This window comes from Cyprinus carpio, chromosome A15 (genome assembly GCF_018340385.1).
Source record: "Cyprinus carpio isolate SPL01 chromosome A15, ASM1834038v1, whole genome shotgun sequence".
Taxonomy (NCBI): Eukaryota; Metazoa; Chordata; class Actinopteri; order Cypriniformes; family Cyprinidae; genus Cyprinus; species Cyprinus carpio.
In genome coordinates, this window is record NC_056586.1 from 15850754 (window position 1) to 15873428 (window position 22675).

The 22675-nt window shown below is 39.6% G+C and overlaps 2 protein-coding genes and 1 long non-coding RNA gene across 3 annotated transcripts; 2 read left to right on the forward strand and 1 right to left on the reverse strand.

The window, feature by feature from the left end:
* Positions 1-897: 897 nt before the first annotated feature.
* LOC109052132 (smoothelin-like protein 2) lies at positions 898-21342 on the forward strand. Its single transcript, XM_042771204.1, has 10 exons — positions 898-1038; positions 1137-1720; positions 11904-11985; positions 12643-12900; positions 12992-13054; positions 13157-13223; positions 13741-13884; positions 13984-14107; positions 18193-18344; positions 19405-21342. Exons 2-10 carry the CDS (start codon positions 1256-1258, stop codon positions 19529-19531), a joined length of 1482 nt encoding a protein of 493 aa, XP_042627138.1. The 5' UTR covers positions 898-1038; positions 1137-1255; the 3' UTR covers positions 19532-21342.
* LOC122147706 lies at positions 14972-17051 on the forward strand. Its single transcript, XR_006161755.1, has 2 exons — positions 14972-15856; positions 16009-17051. It is a non-coding gene; the product is annotated as an uncharacterized LOC122147706 (long non-coding RNA).
* LOC109053575 (transmembrane protein 199-like) lies at positions 21088-22668 on the reverse strand. Its single transcript, XM_019070942.2, has 6 exons — positions 22412-22668; positions 22257-22330; positions 22058-22147; positions 21927-21969; positions 21734-21846; positions 21088-21634 (listed from the first exon to the last, which is right to left on the reverse strand). The coding sequence occupies exons 1-6, from the start codon at positions 22581-22583 to the stop codon at positions 21539-21541; spliced, it is 588 nt and encodes a 195-aa protein (XP_018926487.1). The 5' UTR covers positions 22584-22668; the 3' UTR covers positions 21088-21538.
* Positions 22669-22675: the final 7 nt, after the last annotated feature.

Below are 22675 nucleotides of genomic sequence, written 5' to 3' on the forward strand. Positions count from 1 at the left end.
TCATTTGAAATGAATTCAGCTATTGTATTTAAATGAGAAGGCAGGATTCTAAAATGTTTTGGCACACAACTTAATGTGATTTTTTTATTATTATTTTTTATTCAGCCAGGATGCCTTAAATTTATGACAGTAAAGACATTTCATCTTGTTTCAAAAAATATTTTTTGAATAAATGCTGTTCTTTTGAACTTTTCTATTCATCAAAGAATCCTGAAAAAAAAATCACATGGCTGCTGAAAATTCACAGAAATAAATAACATTTTCAAACAGAAAACAGTTATTTTAAATTGTGATGATGTTTCACAATATTACTGTTTTTAATGCATTTTTATCAAATAAATTCAGCCTTGGTGAGCATATAAGACTTCTTCTGTTTGCATGATGCAACTTTCTATTTCTGCAGCAACACATTAGGTAACCCAAAATCTCACACCTCATAATTGTACATGAATCTTTAAATAATATTTACGGACTGGATGTGATGTTTTATTCAAGCAAATAGCTTGCTGCTAGAAACTTGTTACTACATTTTAAACTGCATATTGTCACACTTTTACAGTGTAAGACGGCACTTTAAAAAAAGAGTGCAGTCTTTATTCTGACCTCAACCACCACTCTCTGAACCCAGCGAAAGTGAGACAGAAAAAAACAAAAGGCGTGTCTGTTCCTCTCTGATATAGCACTGCTGAGACAGTGGGACATGCTTGAGCTGGAGAAATGTGAGCAGTGGCCTTTATCTGTCAGGAGAAAAAAAGAGAGTGAGGAACAGCAGAGAGAGCAGAGACAGAGCACTGTGTTGTGGAAGTGGAGATTAATACAAATACAATGGAAAGAAGCAGGAGGAGCCGGGATAAAGTGGAGCTCCATCTCTCCTCCTCTTTTCTCTTGTTCCCTCCCTCTCTCTGCTCCCTCCCCCGGGCTGCAGAAGTAGTAGGAGGTTAACGTGACTGTGAGAGCTGTACTTTAAAACAGCACGGCGGGCTGAACTCACACACTCACAGACACACTCACAGCAGATAAATCATACTGACACATAAGGTCTGTAAACACTCAAACCCTCACAATTTTAACATTTTCTACTGTACTTTTTTAAGTTGAAGTTAAAGTTTGTTTCTGACTCATTTTTGTCTCCACAGGTCACTGTTGTCAATCCCTCTGGATTTCTATAGGATCTGGGACTTTAAACAATTTCAAGAGGGAAATATCAGAGACAGGTGTAGGACTGTAAAGGAAGGTACCTGGACTCACAGCGGAGATGGATGCAGGCTCGTTGGCATCAGTGGCTGAGGGCTCTCCGGAAGGGGAGACTGTGTGTGCCGCTTTGGCCCGCTATGAGACCACATTGCGGGATGCTGTGTGTGAGATCCATGTGGACGTCAGCGCTTTCAAGCTGGGCATCGAGCGGAGACTAGAAGAGGCAATTAATGTGAGTGGACCTCTGGGCCGGGCTGTGGCACAGCTGCAGCAGGAGAACCGGCAGCTCAGGGGTCAGTTAGAGGCCCTGACCCGACAGGTAGAGATGCTTACAGGGTCGGTGTGTGACAGAAGCGCACTTCTCACTGAAGGATCGGTCCCACCACAGAGCAACAGCAGCACTGCGGGGCATCAGTCTCCACTGTCTGCGGCCCCCAGCATAGCAGCTCTGACCAGCTCTGCTTCCAGCCCCACCACCACACGCTTCTCCAGCAGAGCCACCTTCTCCGTCACCACCAAAACTAATGTGAGTAGACATTTGCAAAAATGTGTGTTTAAATGGAAGCTTGAGCTCGAATGAGGTCATTCTGTAGAACTAGGGAAAAAATGGATTGATGTGAGGAACTTTATGTTCGAAAACTAAATATTTTGACATAGAGAAGCTGAAGCTGGAAAAAATATACAAACTAACTGAATGTTTGATGAGGCAGAATTTGTCTCAGACCTTTGGTGCAGTCTTTGGCTACTAAGCAACTTGCCAATTTAATATAAATTTTATAGCCATTTTACAATCAGAGTTTAGAGTTGGATAAAAATAAAAAATTAAAACTGCAAAGGAAGAAGAAGAAGCTGCACCTGAAGTGGCTTAAATTCCTGAAAAGAGGCTGTTTAATGAAGCATAAATACATTTAAATGGGGAATTTAAACTGCAGGAGTAATGTTATTAAATTGATGCTTTAAAAAAATACAATTATCAATATGATATTTTAATACATGTAGAAGTTTTGGAATTAAATTAAGGTAGCTCTGATGCTGCATTTAATTTACACTGAAATAAAGCAGCATATTTTATTACGGCTTTAATGCAGCATTGTGCTTTTGCACAGAATTTGGAGCAGGGATAATTCTGCCTTTCCCCCAGAGCAGCCTTCACTTGTCTGTGTAAAGGCTCCAGATTTTTGTGAAATGACAATTTTTTAATTAAAACAATCACTTTAAAATGCTCAAACAGCCCAGATGTTTTATTCACATCAGTACTGATCAAACCAAGAGGATTTTAGCCACTTTAACAGATGTCATTCATTCAAAGCATGTGTGGGATTACAAATTTAAGAATCTGTTTAAAATATGCTGTTCCTGTGTTCTGACACAGCATCACATGAAAAACTATGGTTAAGTACATTGTATTTAGCATTAAAGGTAAATATGATGACATCAGACAAATGATTCTCTTAAGCAAAGTTTGTAGCATGAGGTTCCTGTTCTCTTATTGTTAGTCAAACAAACCAGATTACTGAGACTATCACCTTTTGTTTGTAATGGCTCTTGGTGCCTCTGCCCCAGTATTTGAGTAGTTATGCTGATTGGATTAGGACTTGTGAAATGAGGCAGGTTGCTATACCTGAATACTTCATTTGCATGCTTTGTTTAAGGTCGGCACCCAGGTGCTTTGTCTCCATTTCTAAGCACTGCCCCCTAAATGTATATAAACTATACAATGTATCACTGCCTTAGTTAGACTTCTGATGACTGCAGCGCCACGCAGCGCGTTCTCAATAAAGAGTCCTGCTGAAGATACCCAAGAGTCTCCTGGTCTTTGCTTCTGAGTTTCCAATACATGCTTTATTTGATTATGTACATTTCATAGTTTATATATTTATACAGTAAACTCTGAAGTTGAGGGCATTTAGAATCCTAAGATGCAGTTCTTGGTATGATGGATAATGGCTCTACTCAGGATTACAGGACTACTGCGTTATTTTGTTTAAGAAGACTCTCTGTTGAGTTGAACCTGTCAACTTAAAGCCTTTAACAGCTGCTACTGTGACAGTAAAACTCAAACGTCATGCAGTCTTCACTCATTACTTTAGAGCATGGTGCTATGAACTATAAAAATGCTATCATTTGCATATCAAAATGGAATTGTTTTATAAGGTCTTGTTTTAGATTTCAGGTTTGTAAATGGTTTTTCTAAATCATCATCATTTTAGTAGCAGGAAGTTCAGTTGATTTTGGCTGAGTGTGATTCAGTAGAGACAAGGAAGGCTGTTATCTTCCCTGCCACATCCACACCTGCCAACCGCATAATGAAAGAGCAATGTTCTGGGCTTGTAAAATACTCAGAGACTGTTGTGGCAGGTCTGTTGTGGCACTACTTTTCAGGCTCAGCCTGCAGGAAAGAGTGAGTGAGAGAGAGAGAGAATGACTAGAAAAAAGACAGCCAGACTTCACGTGGGGATGTGTGCTGGCCTGCCTCCACGGGGCTGTACTGAGAGCACCTGCAGATATCATAAGTATCACACTTTATCTCACGCTCTTCCTTCTAAGTTCGTGTCTGTCTCTGATTCTTTCAGAGGCCTGTTGTACTTTCCGTTCTTGGGAAATGACAGTTTATCCTGGGCTCAATCTCAGACTGCCGCCACTGTATCTGAGGCATTTCTTGTTCTTGTCTCTCAGCTATCATTCTCTCTCACACGAAACACTGTCTCCAGAAACTCTTCCTCTCCATCTGTCCGTCATACTATGCTTGGCCTCTCTCACTACAGTTTATAGTCTTTTGAGTTTAAATTGATGTAGCAAACAAAATGCATAACATGAAATTTGAATAAAATTAATTGAAAAATTATAAAATAAAAAAGATAAGATTAAATAATTAAATATCTTTATTTTAGAAGATAGGTTTAGAAGATGGATAGATGGATGGGTGAACGTACGGACCGACAGATAGATAGATAAAGAACACGCTGGACACCCTCCTCCTTTCTTTATTCAATGGGATGTGGTGTAGATATAGCACTGCCAGACTCCTCTAGAGTCTCTCATGTTTGAAGGACAGGTGCTTGGCTGGGAACCACACCTGTGGAACCTGGTCCCACCACACGTTTACATTTGGCCCCGAGCACGAAACAGCCTCTTGCCCTCCATTACTGCTCATGTGAATAAATTGTTTAGGGGTCAATAGGTTATCTTTGATTCTACAGTGCCTCAACATAGTTACTGCATTGTAAAAGTCAGACACTTTGACTCCCAGTGGAGTGTGTGTGTGTGTGTGTGTGTGTGTGTGTGTGTGTGTGTGTGTGTGTGTGTGTGTGTGTGTGTGTGTGTGTGTGCGTGTGCGTGTGCGTGTGCGTGTGTGTGTGTGTGTGTGTGTGTTTTCAACTGTACTTCTCCAGAGCATGTGAGGGAGAGAGTAGAGATTGGGGTGGGTGGGTGGGAGGAAGATAAGATTTGCATGGGTGTTATCTGTGGAAACTCTGTTAGAGCATGCTCAAAATCTCAGAGAAAGTATATAGACAAGTATATAGATTTAGTATAAATCATAAACTCCAAATCCTTGTCTAAGAGGTTTTTTATTGATTTATTGTTTTCAGCTGCTCTACATTGCGCCTCAGGTTAGCAATGGCATCAGAGTAAATGTCTTCTAGGTTCGACTTGCTAACATAGTTGACAGTGGGTTTCACAAATCTCTGTGTGCTATCCCACATAGCAAACGGACTTGGCCCAAATGTGGCCTCAAGCTGGAACTGCTGGCCTCCTGTTGGCAATGGCATGTACCCTTTCAGCCAGAGTTGGGCCATGTGTGGCAATGATGGCACAGCGTGGATCACGGGAAACAATATGAGTGCCGATTGTAGGAGGGAGGAGTGTGGCCCAGATCAATCCAGTGATCATGTGGCCCAAATCAGGCTATGATCTGGCAGTATATTTTGTGTTGTAGCTCTCAACAGTGTTTCAGAGTTAATTTTTTAACTTTTTTTTGTTTTAAAATCAGAGTAGATGATAGCGGCTGTCTTCTAGCATCTTGCTTTGGTTGCTTAACTGGTTGACAGTGGGTTTTTGAAATCTCTCAACTAACTATTTTGTGTTGTAGTTCTCTAGATGTTTCACAGTTTTGTTTTAGCCAAAGATTTTGTCTTTTGACAAACATATCCTTTAAATTTAGTCAATATTTCATCAAGTTATATTGATTTATTTTAGTCAGTTTTTCTATGGAAGTCATTGCTGCCCATCAACTGTTTGGATACTAACATTATTCAGAATATCTTCTTTTGTGTTTAACAGAAGAAAGAAACTCATACAGGTTTGGAATAAGTGGAGGATGAGTAAATGATGGCAGAATTTTCATTCTGGAAGTGAACGATTTCTTTAACATCCTCCACTGTTGTAGCAACTAGCAGAATTTGCAGCATTTTCTTAAACCAAACTTGCCCTAAGAACAGACGTAATGCACTTTTTCCATGGGGAAGACAGCATATTTCAGGATGTACTATTAAGCTAAATACTGTAAATGTTATGATATAAATTTGACTTTGGAAGTAGTATGTAACAAATGAATATGTATATTGTTTTTGTTTAGGAGCTCAAGAAAATGCATCCTCATGTCTGTCTTTTCTGTGGAATGTCATATCGCAAGTATTTTTCAATCAAGACATTTTAAACTGGCAAAGAACCATTAATATTTATAGTTTTAGCATACACCGTTCACTATGCTATGACATAAACATTTATGCCTTCTGTGACATTTTTATACACACCACACATCTGTAGCGAGGACCTTTTTTCTCTACATATACCCCATGTTTCCAAGCTTCACCAAATGATCATAACAGCACTTCAAATCCCATGTTTGGCTCTGGCAGTGTGAGAAACACCCTCCTTGCTTTGACTTACCTCACTCCAGAGTGCCAGTACATCAAGTATTCAGCCATCTAATATTGCCAAAGTTGAGCTGTTTTTAAAACGGTCCACTTTGGTTACATGAAGCCCAGAGGAATGCCTTTTGATCTGACATGCCGGGCTTTAAAATCGTTTTTGATGCTGGGATTTTTCTAGATTTGGACAGCCTGCCAGGTAGCCAAGTAGGCTTCCAAAGGCTTAAAGGCTGAGCATTTGTTTGCAAAGATTCATTTAAGCGTCCACATTTGCGAGGCTGCTGGACTCCAAGCCTTTATTTATGAGGCTAATTTGTATGAATATGCGCCTGTATAATTTTTATGCCTTGGCAGGAGGGTTAAAGGAGCTTACTTGAACATACTAGCATGTGTTTGTTTGCATGTGTTTATGTGAGACATGTTTGACATTTCTAGCCTGGTGCTGGCCCGAAGCCAATGCACTCACAATGGAACAGATCTTTCGTTTAATCTCCTCCCGTTGCCCTGCCTGGATCTCCATGTCCAGCACAGATTCCTGGCAGAGAAGGAGTAGAACAAAAAAAACCTTTGCACAGCTATTAATACAGTAGAGTGCAAGAGAGAGAAAGAGAGGGCAAGAAATAGTGAGGGAATGTGAGAGGGAGGGTGGAAAAGAGAGAATAGATTGTGGATGGGGGGGCTAGAGAAAGGCATCCAGCCGCTCCCATGCTGCCCCTGGCTCTCCTAATTGCTTCCAGACAATGACATGTATTTTCATCTCCGTGGTTACAGGTTAATAATTCTGTGTTTACGGGATGACCTCACTGCCCTTCAGAAACCATTGTCCCGCCTTGTAGGAATGTGTATGGGCAAAGAATGGGAGAAATTAGGTGAAGAAGTTTTAGTCAAGACCTTGCCTATCCACCCATTTGTGTGTCACTGGATTAAAGTACAAGGCCCTTTGTGTCTAAGAAAGTCTAAACCAACTTAAGCTCTTAGATATTGGGTTCAAACTCCTGAAACGGTCTGTGTGTCTGACCACTGCCTAGATTTGTGGTCTCCATCTGCAGGTGGGGCTGTAGATGTAGCGAGTCCCTCTGGGCTACAAACCATCAATCGTGCTTTAGGGAATTGTGTCGAAGTGGACTCGCTGCATGGTCATGTAGTTTTAATCTGAAGAGGTTTCTTAAGAGTCTAGGAGCTCCTGCATCAATGCGTCAGAACACACATGATTGTTTACAGATGAGAAATGTACAGTTTAATTTTGAGTGCACTTCAAAACACTTCACTTTAGACAACCTAAAATGTACTTATTTGTTAGCATTTAAAATACCAGGTGGACAGTATCAAAGTTACATAGATTTCAAAATATCTCAAATCTATATTAAATTATTTTAATTCTGGGAAACTTTACCTAACTAAAAATATGTAAAAAACATTTCAGAATTCTGATTTGTGAACAAATCATTCTTTTGAGACAAATCTGTCTGAACTAGTTCATAAATATAATGAATTAATTCATTTGTGAAATCACTCGAACCTCTTTCAGGCAATTCTTTTCAGTAATCTGTTTCACGAACACCACCGAATGATTCATTTGGGAATTCAAATGATTCAGCTGCACCAGTTAAACTTACTGATTCAGTAATCCAGTTGGAACTAATCTTAAGGTAACAAATCACTTAATTGGTCTTGTCTGATTCAAAATGAGCAAAGAATTTAGAGTAATCCTCAAAGCTTGAATATGCTGACTCCTAAGGTCAGACTGGACTTTAAATGGTATTTAATATGACTGAACACCAAGGAAATTAAATTAGATGTTTAGATTCAGGGCTTGAATTTATGTGGTCTAGAGGACGACAAGGCTTTTTACAGTGTACATTTGTGATTGTGGGAGTATGTGGGAGTGAAAATGAAGCACACCCAACTCCCTGAGAAATCAGGAGGAATTTTCGTAGTTCACACACACACACACACAGCTAAATGTGTTCAAATGCCTCTGCACAAGTTTTCTTTCCATTCTTACTTCTGTTAGAAGAGAGAAATTGCGTGCTTTGTGGGGCTTTGAAAAACAGGTGTTTGGGCCTCTTTATTCACAAACACTTGAGTTTTTAAAGGAAATTACAGGGCAAAGACCCTCACAAACCAGGCATCCCATCCCTGTCTGTCTCAGCTTTATAGACTCTACCTCTCTCTGACTTTCTAACAGCAGGACAAATAACCCTTAAATTACTTTCAGCCAAATAGGGGGACAAACATTTCTCTTAGATCATAAATGATTAATTTGCTTTTTACACTGTAGATTTATGCCTTAAACAGCATCCAGTTTGCTTTTCGTAATCATGACACTCCAGCTCCAAAAGTGAGCCCAGCTATTTGTACATTGGAAAATATAAATAGCACTATCGGTATGGCTTGTTAATACCAGATAGGGCCTTGTAAGAGCTGGCTATCTGTAGGATTTGTGTGACAGGGACTGGAATTAGTCCTCTGAACCCTCCAGAGTTTTCCCACAAACATGCCCTCTGTTGTTTATGTTCCATTCCAATCCCCCGCCACCACAACTTTCCAAAAAGCGCAAATGTCACAGTGAGACAAGAATATCCCCTTAGATACATTTAAAATCAGACATGCACACACACAGCGCTTAATCAAATCTAGCATTAATTTCTCTGATCATACACAGAGCAGCTCTCTGTTTTCTCTTGCAGTAACAATGCTCAAGCCGCCACACTCATATTTAACTCACCATCAAATCACTCCGAGATTATATACAATAAACCTTGTTATTATCCATTGCAAAAATTTCCTTTATGCACCCCAGCATTGCACAGTCAGGCTGCCAGAACGCTGGGGAAATTCTTGTTTCGCCGTAGAGGGACATTTAGACTCACTTGAAAGGCTTTTTGTGTGGGGAGTCCATTGTCTGAGCAGACTGTACATAAGTAACTGCATTTAGAGGCATTCGGTTTTTGTAGGCCTATTGTAGGAAAAAACCAAATGGACTGAAGACTCCTCAAGGCCTTTTCTTGTCTTCTCACCTGCAGGAGTGATTACCGTGTCTCTGAAGGGGCTGCATTCAGTGCTCTAGTGGTCTGTTTTGAATAGTCTGAGAGACTACACTGTTGTCAAAAGCACCCTTATTGTCTATGAATGCCCTCAGTTATGAAGGAACAGCACGTACAGGAGATGAGCGACCCTCCCTGAGGACAAAAGGATGGACTGTCCAATTTTTTTTCCTCTTGTGTGTGGCTAGAGGACTCAGGCTGAAGTCGGGCTGAAGAGCTAAATTGTCATGTTGAAGATAATTGATATTGAAAATGGTCTTTTAAAGGAATCAGTTAAACCAGTTCACAGCATTAGCATTGAATGATTCACTTGTGAATTTGACTTATTGTAGCAGTTAACAACTCAATGATTCAATGATCTGTTCAAGACCAAATAGTGATTTGAACTGTTTCACAAATAACATTAATTAGTTTCTAAATTTGACTGATCCAGTTGCAGCAATCAACAACTCAATAATCTGCTTGAGACTTGCTCTGAGACCCAATGGCTATATCCAATTTCTGAATGAATCACCGATTCTTTTCAATAATTCAGTTGAACCAGTTAGAAAATAATATTAATTCATTTGTAAATTTGACTGATCCGATTGCAGCATTTAACATCTCTTTTCAACATTATACTCAATGCTTGTCTGTGTTGTGCGGTTCATGAACAAATCTTTCTTTTGAGTCAATTATTTTTAAAGAATGAGTTGAAACAGTTCGCAGATATCAAGAAATGATTCAGTTGTGAATTCCGCTGATCTGATTGCATCAGCCATCAAGTCAGTGATTCAATGATCTGTTTGAGACCAGATATCGATGTCCAATTTGTGAATATGTCATTCTTTGAGGCCAGTCTTTTTTAGTGAATCAGTTGAACAGGTTCACAAATAACATTAATTAATTCATTTGTAAATTCAACTAATCCAGCTGCAGCAGTTAACAACTCACTGATCTGCTCCGAAACCCGATGGCATTGTCAGATTTGTGAACGAATCATTCTTTTAAGACTGAAGTTGGGCTGAACATTATGTTGATAGAACTTTAATAGGTTGGAAAAATAAAAGCAAAATAAAAAGTAATATTATTATAGCAATGCAATACTATGCTCGAATAATTGATAAATTAAAGAAGTTCATTGATTATAAAAATAGTTGCAGACTTAGACTAAATTGCTTTTCCACATGTTCTGTCTCACCTCCCTATTTCCTGCACTTGTTTTATTACTGCTCTATATTAATGTGATGACATATTCTCTGGGATGAGGGAATATGTTGTTCCTGGAGGGAAAAAAGTGCATGCTGAACATGAGATGGGTGTGGTTAGATTCCCCCCTTACACCTCTTAATTTAGCCCAGGGGCCGAGCAGCAGGTGACCTCTGTGCCAAAATAGTGCCTGAACCAATGCATTTGGAAGGAATTTCAGATTCAAACCTTAATGGCTGAAGGCAATGATTTTCCAGATTCAGGCTGTGCAAAAACACTATAATACATGTTCCCTATCACAGTCTGCTGATATCCCCTAGAGAGACTGACACATGACCCAGTCCAGCACCAAACATTTGCTCTGAGCCGAAAACCTGCATGTTCAGCGAGCAAATCAGATTTGGATAAGTTTCATAGCTGGGGTGAATTTTGTCTCCCCCATCTCCTTCTCTCAATGGGACAGGCAGCTGCTCCCCTCCGACTGCACACCCCTCCAGCATTCTTTAGGTGTGATGTCACCTATCCTCCAGTTCAATTACTCCTTGAGTCTCACTAGGAACTTACTTCTCTTTTAAAATGCCCTGATTGCGTGCCTGGATTTTAATCCTTGTGTTTTTGTATTTGCACTCATAAATGAGCACCTCCTAATAGCCTGTGCATGAAGACACATTTGTTAGCATATTCGCATGGGTTTGCATGTCAGGCTGCACACAAAGCAGCTATTTAAAGCCCATTGATAAGCTGCCAGGTAATTAATGACAGCACAAGAGATAACTAAACATGCACAGTCATTCCTTTGGTTTGCTTCCAGGCCTTAAACAACTTGTCCGTCACCCCCTTAGGAGACAATCTGCTTTTATAATGGTTAGCTCATTGGAGCCAAGGCCAAACATCTGTATCTGTATAACTATTTGATGGTTGAGGTCTGAAGTAAATGAAGCAAGGCAGTGACAGTGTGTAACTTCAAGGCACTAATATCAGCATGTGATCTTGCATTAAGGTCAGACAGAAGAGTGCATAGAGGACACAAGTGGCTATTAAAGATTAAAATAGACCAGCAAAGCAGCAATATCTTTACTGATGACCCACATCAGCCCTGATCCAGAGCTTTGATTTATTTTTAAAGAAACTAGGCTTCTTTAAACATTACTGGACTCCATAGTGATTTCCTAGTGAACCCACTAATCCCATCAAATGTCTTTGATTAGATTACATCACTCACTTACTTTAGCAGAATGTGCCTTACTGAAGAACTGATTTAGAGCCACTTTGGCTCTTTTCATGTCTCTGATTAGGGTTTATTGGATAATCACATCATGTGTCTCGTGTTCCTTACCCTGTTTCAGTGCTTATCCATTTGGGACTGGGCCTCTTGAGAAAGATACTTGTTTTTTAGGGGCTTGTTTTAAAGCAATTTATTTTCATTTAATGGCTGGTATTAAAATTCCACACTGTTTTATCTATCAGTCATGTTTAAATGCTACAGATGACTTTAGGCATCGTAGGGTTATAATGATATTAATTCTAAAATCTGCTAAAGGTTACATTTACAGTGTTATTAAATGATTCATATTTTTAAAGATGCTACTTCTCTCTCTAACAGAGTATCGAGCGAGATGAGCCCATTGAAGTGGACCCAGCACCAATTTCCCAAGGCTTGGAGAATGGACACATATCCTCAACAGGTATTACCCATAATTAATTATTGTAAACCATGCATGGGGTGCATCTCAATCGGCTCCCTAGTTACATTAGACAGGGCACTGGTCAGCGCATCAGCTATTTTAAGGCATGTCTCATTTGCAAAACTCTACCAGTGCACTGGATCCTTTTCTCCCTAAAAATCCCACAGTGCATCACAAAAACCAGGGAACTATGTTCCCTTAAGTCAATTCAAGAATCATGCCATTTGAAAAGGGTACGGGTAGTGAAAATAATGTTTTTTTTGTCTGAAAAGTTTTAATAGCATAATATTAGCTGAATTTTATTTTTAAGGCCAACTCACACCATTCTAATAAAATGAGAACATGGAAATCCACACCATAACTATATTGATAACAACAAGGAGGAACAATTTAATTGGAATCACTTTCAGAATGTTTTTTTCCAACAGGTTTTTCTCCAGCTGGCCAATCACAATCAGCCTGACTTTAAAGATCTGGAGTATTTAAAGTGGCAGGCAACATAGATGTAACGCGCGCTTATGATAAACAAAAACATTATCGTGTGTTGGTGTGGACGCTAAAATATTTATCTTTACAGTTCTTGTTCTTGGTGTGACTGGGCCATTATACTGCTTCAGTTGTAACATACTGACCAAAATCCATCATCTCTTCACTCAGAAAACTCCACTGTGCCTTTGAGGAGAAGCTCACCACCAAATGGTATGTCACAGGAGCACTCAGCCCCCGTTTCCATGGCGATGTCACACCTGCCCATCACAGCAACCACCAAAGTGGCTGACTCAACAGTTATGAAAAGTCCTGAGTCGCCTGGTAGCCCAATGCAAGCCATGCCGTCAGCCATAACAGATTCACTGACAAGCAGTCAGCCGGTCACCAGTGATAACCAGCCACAACTAGAGTCTCCTGCTCATGCAGGTATGACTATCACAACTTCACAAAGTGAGGCTACAGCAGACTACTTTCTGCTGTCATCTCCTAAATGTGTGTGTTGGTCTTGTGGTTACAGTATCGTCTGTAAAAACATGGGCTCCGACTCCTGCCAGGACTATGGGCTCTCCACGGCTTAGCGGTAGGACAAATTCAACCATTCTCTGTGACTCATATATACAGCATGTGCCTTTATCACAAAGTCTGTCTCATTGTTTGTGTTGCTACATGTTTTATCTTACAGAGAAAGCATCATCGGCTCCAGCCAAGTCAGTGACTTACTCTGGGCTTTTCCCACACGGCACAGACAGGTGGGTCGAGTGTGAATATGCTTAAGTGCAAATAAATGTTTCCACTAAGCAAGACAGTCTTGGTAACACTTAACAACAAGGTTTAATTTGTTAGCAGTAGTACATTAGATATCATAAACTTTAAACTAGCAATTCTTTAAAGTAAAGCATTTATTATCTTGGTTCATGTTATTGTCTATATTCACTACTGTTTAAAAAAATACTTTCAGCAAGGATGCATCACATTGATCAAAACTGAGAGAAAAAATATGTATAATGTTACAAAAGTTTTCTATTTCAAATAAACGCTGTTCTTTTGAACTTTTATACTCTAATGAATCCTGAAAAAAAAACATCACAGTTTCCACAAAAATATTGCACAGCACAATAATATGAAATGAGCATGTGACACTGAAGATTGGAGTAATGCTACTGAAAATTCAGCTTTGCCATCACAGGAATAAATTCATTACATTTTAAAATAAATTAAAAATAGAAAACTGTTATTGTAAATTGTAATAATATCTCTTTGTATCAGGAATGTGGATATGTCAGGAGATTTATCCTTTGGTAGAGGTATTGAGCGCAGACGGGAGCTTGTGAGGTCCCAGACTTTACCTCGAAACATTGGAGCCCAGGCTCGCAGGTCCATTTTTGAGAGGCTGGACTCTGAGAACAATAGGTAATGGAATCATCCTGCATGTCTAAGCAACCTTTTTTTCATGCTCTGAAAAGTCAATAACAAAAAAAAATCCCTCTTGTATTGATCTACCCAACTCAGTCGACCCAAGCCTGTGGATTCCAAACCAAAGCTGAAACGTTCTCAGAGCTTTGGAGTATCCAGTGCTAGCAGTATCAAGCAGATTCTTCTGGAATGGTGTCGATCCAAGACCATTGGGTACCAGGTAAGACATTCCATAAACGTCATGGGATTTATCTCAAATCAGGAGAAAAAAGGGAGCTTTGCACACATATCAGCATAGCCAATGTTCACTTCAACCTGATAGGATGAGGATTATCATGCATCACAGGGCTTCTCATACTGTTATTTTAAGATTTAGCACATTATGAAGTGTTATTCTCTTCATTAGCTTTAACGTATCAACTTTATTAACAAAGTGAAGACAGTGAATGGTCATTATGTGTGTGGTATTAGTGTTCCTCCGTATATATATTCTGCTTGACTCTAGTGCAGCTTTGCAAACCAGCCCATGTGGTAGTTAGAGATAGTAACGTAATGGTCAAGCCTAATTTAGTGTCAAGAGAGAGTAGTACATAAACATGAGAACCAGAGAGGACAGCTGACAAGACGCGTGACGGTTTCCATTTCCCTCAGTGACGGACACTGTCTTAGCCTGTCAGATTTGCCAGCTATACTGATGAAAAATGAACACCATTAAATGATGAGGTGTACAGAAAATTCCAGCATATGAAGATAAGAGCCAGACAACAATAAAACATCTGCTCTGACAACCAAAATCACGTCTGCAGACTCTCAAAGAAAATTATTATTGTTCTATGCTTTTCATAATGCTTAAAGAATTCGTTACTATTATTTCCTTAAGATTTATAGATTTATTACATTCTTAAATTAAATTTTTAGTTGTTTTTAGAAATGTTCTTAGTTTTTCATATGTATATTTTTTTAATATATATATATATATATATATATATATATATATATATATATATATATATATTATTTAAGTTATTTTAGAATATATATATATATTGTTGTTTTTAGAAATGTTCTTAGTTTTTCATATGTATATTTTTTTACATATATTATTTAAGTTATTTTAGAGCATAAAGTTAAACTAAATGAAAATAAAAATGTTGGCAACTATCTAAAAATTGTCACAGTTATGGACTTTTGGATGTTTCTCTGTTCCTGTTCTCCTGCCTTGTTTAGTTTCATTGCCCTAGTTTCTGATCAGTCCTGATTTTCTATGGTTATTTGTGATTTGCAGCTGTCACTCATTCATCAGTCTCCTTATTTATACACTCTGTTCTGTTCAGTCTTTGCTGGTTATTTTGCTTTACCATTGTGTGTGCTACATTTGGGCCTGCGATTCTCCTGTGTGTATTCCTTGTGGATTTATAATTAAAAGACTATTTCTGGATAATACTCCTTCATTGTGTGCTTTAAATAGCACGACACATTACAGAATAACTGGCCACAAAGTGAGTATTGGCTGCGGGTTTCCTTTTGTTTTGTCCTTTTTTGTTTTTTAATGTTTTCTGCTGTCAAGCTCCTCTGTCTGAGGCAAGAGGATCGCTCCCTCGAGGACCACACGATGGACTTTTTAGATCTTGCTTACCTAACACATTACCCAGACAGCTGCCTGTACTCCTTTTATTTTATCAGAGTGAACACCTCGATAAAGGCTAAGCTGCCCGGGGAAAGTCCTTGAGTGAGTTTTGCCACATTTGTGGAGTGGGTGCTGGAGACTATATGTCCCGCTGAGGCGGACATCTCCAACCCCACTCCAGACCCAGAGCCCAGCCAGCCATCACCACTCAGCTGCATGAAACATCTGCCTGAGCCCGCCACAGAGGGAGAGCTCGAGCCTATCGCGACTGAAGAGCCAGCGTGAGGAGAAGCAATTGTGCCTGCCATCGCCCCAGAGACAGTTGTCGATGAGTCTGACCAGGTATGTGAGCCGCCAACACCGCACGTGCCTGAGGGAGTACTAGTGGAGATCGAGGACTTGAAGGGAAGCCCTGCCCACACTCCTGCCACTGAGGGTGAGCTGCCGTTGGTTCCGCTCAGCTCATGTTCTCCTAATTTTCCTCCCTCTCCTAGAACCAACCAGTTCCACAGCCATGCCTCCACTGGTTCCTGTCAGTCCCTTAGTTCACCCTCAGTCAGCACCATCTGGGCACTGTGTTTCGCCTCTGGCCTTCCAGTCTCAAGCTCTGCATAGGCATGAGGATACCCTGTCTCCGCCTCCAGCCTTCGAGTCCTGGACTCCACCTCGGTCCTCCAACACATCAGCTCTGCCTTGGCTCCTTGCTCCCTCGTCTCCACTGTGGTCTGTCATCCCACTGGGCTCCCTTGTCCCTCCTGCTACACCTTGGTCAGTCGTCAACCTTCCTCCGCTACGGGATTTCACTCCTCCGGCTTTGCCTCGTCCCTCCATCCCTCCCACTCCACCGTTGTCCCTTAGTCGCTCTGGCTCCACCGCAGTCTTCCAGGTCCCCATCTCCACCTCGCTCGCATGAGCCGTCAGCTCTGCCTTGGCCCTTCGGACCTCGGGTGTCACCCTGGCTCTCCGTCTGCTTGACTCCACCTCCAGTGGCTCCATCTCTTTCGCTTGTCCACAGGGTGTCGTCTGCCAAGTTTTCACCATGGCTCCTCCCTCCCTCGACTCCACCCTGGGGCCTCAGCCTGGCTGGTCTCTGGACTAACACCTGGCTCCTCCTGTTCCTGGCCCTTCAATGGCTCCTCCCACCATCAGCTCCATCCTGGTCTCTCGAACCACCTCCTCCCCTGGTTTCCTGTCCTGCATGTCCTCCACATCCTCCTCCAGATCCCCCTCCCTCCCACCTCATGCCTTCCGGGAAGGGGAGCTACTGTCACAGTTATGGACTTTTGGTTGTGTTTCTCTCTGTTCCTGTTTTCCTGACTTGTTTATTCCTGTTGCCCTAGTTTCTGATCAGTCCTGATTTGTTTCTACGTTAATTATGATTTGCAGCTGTCACTCATTCATTAGTCTCCTTATTTATAATCCCTGTTCTGTTCAGTCATTGCTGGTTACTTTGCTTTACCATTGTGTGTGCTATGTTTGCTCCTGTAATTCTCCTGTGTTTATTCCTTGTGGATTAAAGGAATACTCCACCCCAAAATGAAATTTTGTCATTAATCACTTACCCCCATGTCGTTCCAAACCCGTAAAAGCTCAGTTCGTCTTCAGAACACAATTTAAGATATTTTGGATGAAAACCGGGAGGCCTGTGACTGTCCCATAGACTGCCAAATAAATAACAGTGTCATCAGAATACTCCATCTGCCATCAGACATGCAATCTGGGTTATATGAAGCAATGGGAACACTTTTTGTAAGCGAAGAAAACAAAAATAACAACTTTATTCAACTCTTCTGTATCATCCGCGCCACAAGGATGCAATGTTTCAACGTGTATTTAGCTTTGATTTGAAAGAAAACAGTGCATCCTTGTGGCGCGGATGATACAGAAGAGCATAAGCAGCATACTGTGATATGGAGAGACACAGAGGAGACTGTGGACAAAGGAATTGTTGAATAAAGTTTTCTTCGCTTACAAAAAATATTCCCGTCACTTCATATAACCCAGATTGCACGTCTGATGGCAGATGGAGTATTCTGACAACGCCTTTCATACCTTTTATAGACCTTGACACTGTTATTTACTTGGCAGTCTATGGGACAGTAACAGGCCTCCTGGTTTTCATCCAAAATATCTTAAATTGTGTTCCGAAGATGAATGGAGCTTTTACAGGTTTGGAACGACATGGGGGAAAGTTATTGATGAAACAATTTTCATTTTGGGGTGGAGTATCCCTTTAATAATTAAAAGATTCTTTTTGGATAATACTCCTTTGGTGTGTGCTTTAAATAGCACTACACATTACAAAAATAGTTTAAGTTTTTCTTATCTTATTTTAATTTCAGTTAATGTTTATTTGTGAAAAAATTTATGGTTTTAATGTTAGTTTTAATCCAATATAATAACCCTATATATATCCTACGCCTACCTACGTATATAATTTAGGTGTGTGAGGCATAGATACATTTTATTCATATATTTTTTTTATCTTTATTTTTATACAGTTACTTTGATAAATTACATATTTATTTTGGAATAACATGCACTGATGAGTCAAGCTGAGTGAGACCAGGACCAGGAAAATAATACAGCCAATTTTGACTTTGTGTTAAAGGGTATGGGAGCAAAACCCCAGTGTGCTGTGAAATATAATAGCTTCACTCTCTCCTGTTAATCTGCAGAACATCGACATTCAAAACTTCTCATCCAGCTGGAGTGATGGCATGGCATTCTGCGCCCTGGTCCACTCTTTCTTCCCCACAGAGTTTGACTACAACGTCCTGTCCCCTGCCGACCGCAAACATAACTTTGAGCTGGCATTCAGCACTGCAGAGTAAGTCACTGGAATGAAGGCAACTCTTTTCAGCTTTTTCACAATAGCATTGAGATGTCAACACACTTCATGGTGCCTTAAGCTCTCAAGTTGAGTAGTTTGTCTTACCATCATCCCATCAGACACTAAAAAGGGCAGGAAAAAAAAACAATTAACAAGAAATATGATTTATTTTATATTATGTATTTATGTATTATATATATATATATATATATATATATATATATATATATATATATATATATATATATATATATATCATATATATATTACAAAAATATTAAGCAGCATAATTCTTTTCATAATTTGTAATAGTAAAAAATATTTGCCATAGCAGGAATAAATTAAATATAAAAATTTCAAACCCATAATGTCTGTCAAGCTCAAAAATACACAAAGAAATTTGATAAAAGTATCAAAAACAGGTCATTATGAAAAGAGTTTTGTAAACATTCTTGTAAAAATCCCCCTTTACGTTCTTTGGAAAAATAAATAAAATTATGTAATGACATACGGGTGACTAAATAAAGACAGCATATTGATTTTCATTTAAAAGCTCTAATAAAGTATTAAAAGTCTTTAAATAGAAATAGACCGGACAGATGAGATGTGAACTTAACGTGACCCGACCTAACAAGCTGAACAGAATGATACCAAAATACAAGTTCACATAAATCATCTGCAGTTGTGCTCCACATCACCTCACAGTACGGCACAGAATATGTTACTTAGTTTCCGATGCGTCTGAGTCTAGGGTGTCCGTAAAGCGCATCTTAAACCACTAACATGCCAACAAATCCCTGTTCAGCTCAAAGTAACCTCCTCTTCCCCTCGAACGGCTACTCCGACCTGACAGCCCTGCAGCGTGACATCATGCTCCTACAACTCCCGTCTCCCAGTTCTCACATCTGAGATATTCACACACGCCTATAACTGCACTAACAACGTCATCTGAACATATGTATTACACTTATCATATTAACTTAAATAGGACATGGAGAATGAATAGGAACAGCCATACACGTCCAACCCTGTTAAATCTGTTTCTCTGTATTTCCAGGGAGAAAGCTGGCTGCGATAGGCTCATTGAAGTGGAGGACATGATGGTGATGGGCAGAAAGCCAGACCCCATGTGTGTCTTTACTTACGTCCAGTCGCTATATAACCACTTGCGCAAGTTTGAGTGAGATCTCGGCCTCTTCAGCCCCAGCTGAACCCTCTGCACTGCCCCCTGCTGGACAAAACTGAACACTGATATAGTCACTTTGGTATGGGGCTGCACTATGTCAACGGGAACCCACACCATTTCAAGCATGACGCTTCTACGGTTGCATTTTAGTCAAGAAAAGGTCATTGACATGGCTTTTGAGTATGGCACGCTCTTTTTAGAAATGGTGGCCTCTGATTTAGTACTAAACAGCTTGAATTTAAAGGAATAGTTCATCCAAAAAATAACATTTGCTGACGGTGTACTCATACTCAGGCCATTCAAGATGTTTGCTCTTCATTGGAACAGATTTGGAGAAATCTAGCATTACATCACTTGTTCCCCAGTGGATCCTCTGCAGTGAATGGGTGCCGTCAGAATGAGAGTCCATACAGCTGATAAATACATCACAATCCACAGATTACACACGACTCCTGTCCATCAATTAACTTCTTGTCTGCGTGTTTGTAAGAAACAAATCCACCATGAAAACGTTTGAAAACTTCAAAATGTTGCTTCTTGCTAAAACATGAGTCCTCTGTCATAATATTGCTTTGTCTAGTGAAAAAAGTTTTCTTGTCTGAAGCAGGAAAGAAAGCTGCACAGATCAAGCACCATTTCCAATTGAAAACCATTCTAAACAAATATGTTGGTGGATTTGGATGTGAGAGTACAACAGGGGATGGGCCTTTTCATTGGAGGAAGTTTTATTATGGATTATGGACTCTTATTTTGGCCAAAAGGGATGACAGTTTAAAGTTGAAATGCCTTAATGATGGATTTGTTTATTAAAAACACATCTTTTTGATGTTAACTGAAGTCGTGCAAATTACTTGTGGATTATAGTGATGTTTTTATCAGCTGTTTGGACGCTCATTCTGACGGCACCCATTCACTGCAGAGAATCCATTGGCGAGTTAGTGACGTAATGCTAAATTTATCCAATTCTGGTCTGATGAAGATACAAACTCATCTACATCTTAGAAGGCCTGAGGGACAGACAATTTTCATTTTTGGGTGAACTATTATTTTAAGATTAATGGATTATGGAGCCAATTTATAGACTGCAAAAACAGAGACATTTGAGAAATTTGTTAGCAGATTTCATATTTACTGATGAAAGATAGAAAGAAATAGCAATGTACAGATAATGAGATACAATATATCCTTTGTTCTCAAATAGACTGGCACATTTTTTATTACTGTTTTGTCTTTTTTCTAATTTTGAGTGGCATAAGAGCAAAGTTTCATACGCCACCTTGAGCTGCACATTTCTGGTTGTCTTTTATACTGTTTCTGTAGCTTTGCCAAAGCTCAGATACACAGGTGCATGTGCAAGACGTACAATACACAACATACAGTAAGCACTGGATCTGCATTGTAACCAGAAATGCTGTAAAACCTGTTTAAACAAAGCTGGTCTCTCAACAGTGATCATCACCACCAGGGAGTGTGACTTAAATGTTGTTGGTTGTTTTGTTTTTTGAATGCTTTTGACACATCTTAGCTTTATGAATGTTTTTATTATTTTCTTGTAAAAAAAAAAAAAAAAAAGACATTTTCCCACACTGCATTTTATGAGTCAGTAACAATTACAATAAACATCAAAGCACAACTGTTTCTTAGTTAACTTAAAAAATAAGGACTAGCACTCCTGTAGAGGGCATTCAAATAAAAATGAACATAGATGTGAATAACAATGATCATAATGTACCGTCTAGTGTCTTGAGTTCAAAAAAGTGGTTTCCGAAACCACTTAATTGACTAATTAAACTGTTGATTAATTCCAAACTTTCTGATTAATTCTTGCACATTTCAATATAAAGGATTTCTTTGTAAAAGCCTTTATAGTCTATATTAGATCAAGACTAATCACTCAACCTAACTGTTTCGATTTGGAGAGAAACTACGCAAACTGAAACTCTACAGTGAAAAACGTTGATGATGACACAAAAAATAGGGAAATATTGGATGATTTTAGTTGGTATTAGGGCTCTCCAAGTTCTCCCTCCATAGTCCGGACCAGAACATAAAGCTCAGCAAGACCGACAACAGATGCTGCAATCACTGCAGCTATTACTCTCTGAAAGAAAATACATACAGAAACATTAGACATATGTTTCATTCCAAAACATAACCTCATTCACTGTGCACTGATGGTGTGAATGCTGTTTGCACTTACCGCTGTCGTCTCGGTGAAGATATACTGGCTGCCCAGATATGAACAGGCAAACGCCGCAACGACAGTTACCAGGAAGTTGAATACAGTAACAACAACTGCCTTCACGGAACGCACTGCACGACACAAATGACACGCAAGATCAACAAGACAGAGAGACATTAAAAATGAGAAGAGAAAAATAGAACATCCTGACCTTGTCGTCCAAAATCTGCTAAAGCTCCATGATGATTCATTTCCTGTTGGGCAAAATCTACATTTACTGACATGAATTTCAAAAGCACGTTTAGAGCATGTATTTAATAAAGACTGTAAAAGAGCATTCACCTGTGGATTTACATTCCGTGTTATTCTCTTATATTCTTCATTAGCAAGTTTCGCTTTAATTTTTTCTAGGCGGGCCACCAGCTGGGGGTTCTGTTGGGAGGAAATAACTAACTATGATTATCAAGCTTAAAACAGTGAAAAAATATCTAATTTCTAATATTAACATAAATGGAGATAGTAATGAAGTATTCTCACTTACCCTTGGAGGTGTGATGACTTCCGGAATATGAAGTGTGCTGTCCTCAAACAGTTCATGAAGATACAGTGGATGTCCTACAAAAACATCACACTTAGCTTGTAACATGCAAATACAGCAAAACGTTGATTGCTCTATAAAACGTGAATGTTTCTTACCATTTTCTTGAAGAAGCTTGTGTAGTTTTCTCACAGTCTTGAATGATATGATGGACTGATCTGTCAGGGCTTTCAGTTCTTCCTTCAGCTCTTCTGATAAGGCAGATTCTCTCTCCAGCAAACCTCTCGCCTTCTCCTGAAATCTCTCTCCGATTTTAAACGAAGAAGCCATGATAACAATAACAAATATGCCTGCTAAAGATCAGGACACTTTAATGTGCACTTAGTAGTATATATATATATATATATATATATATATATATA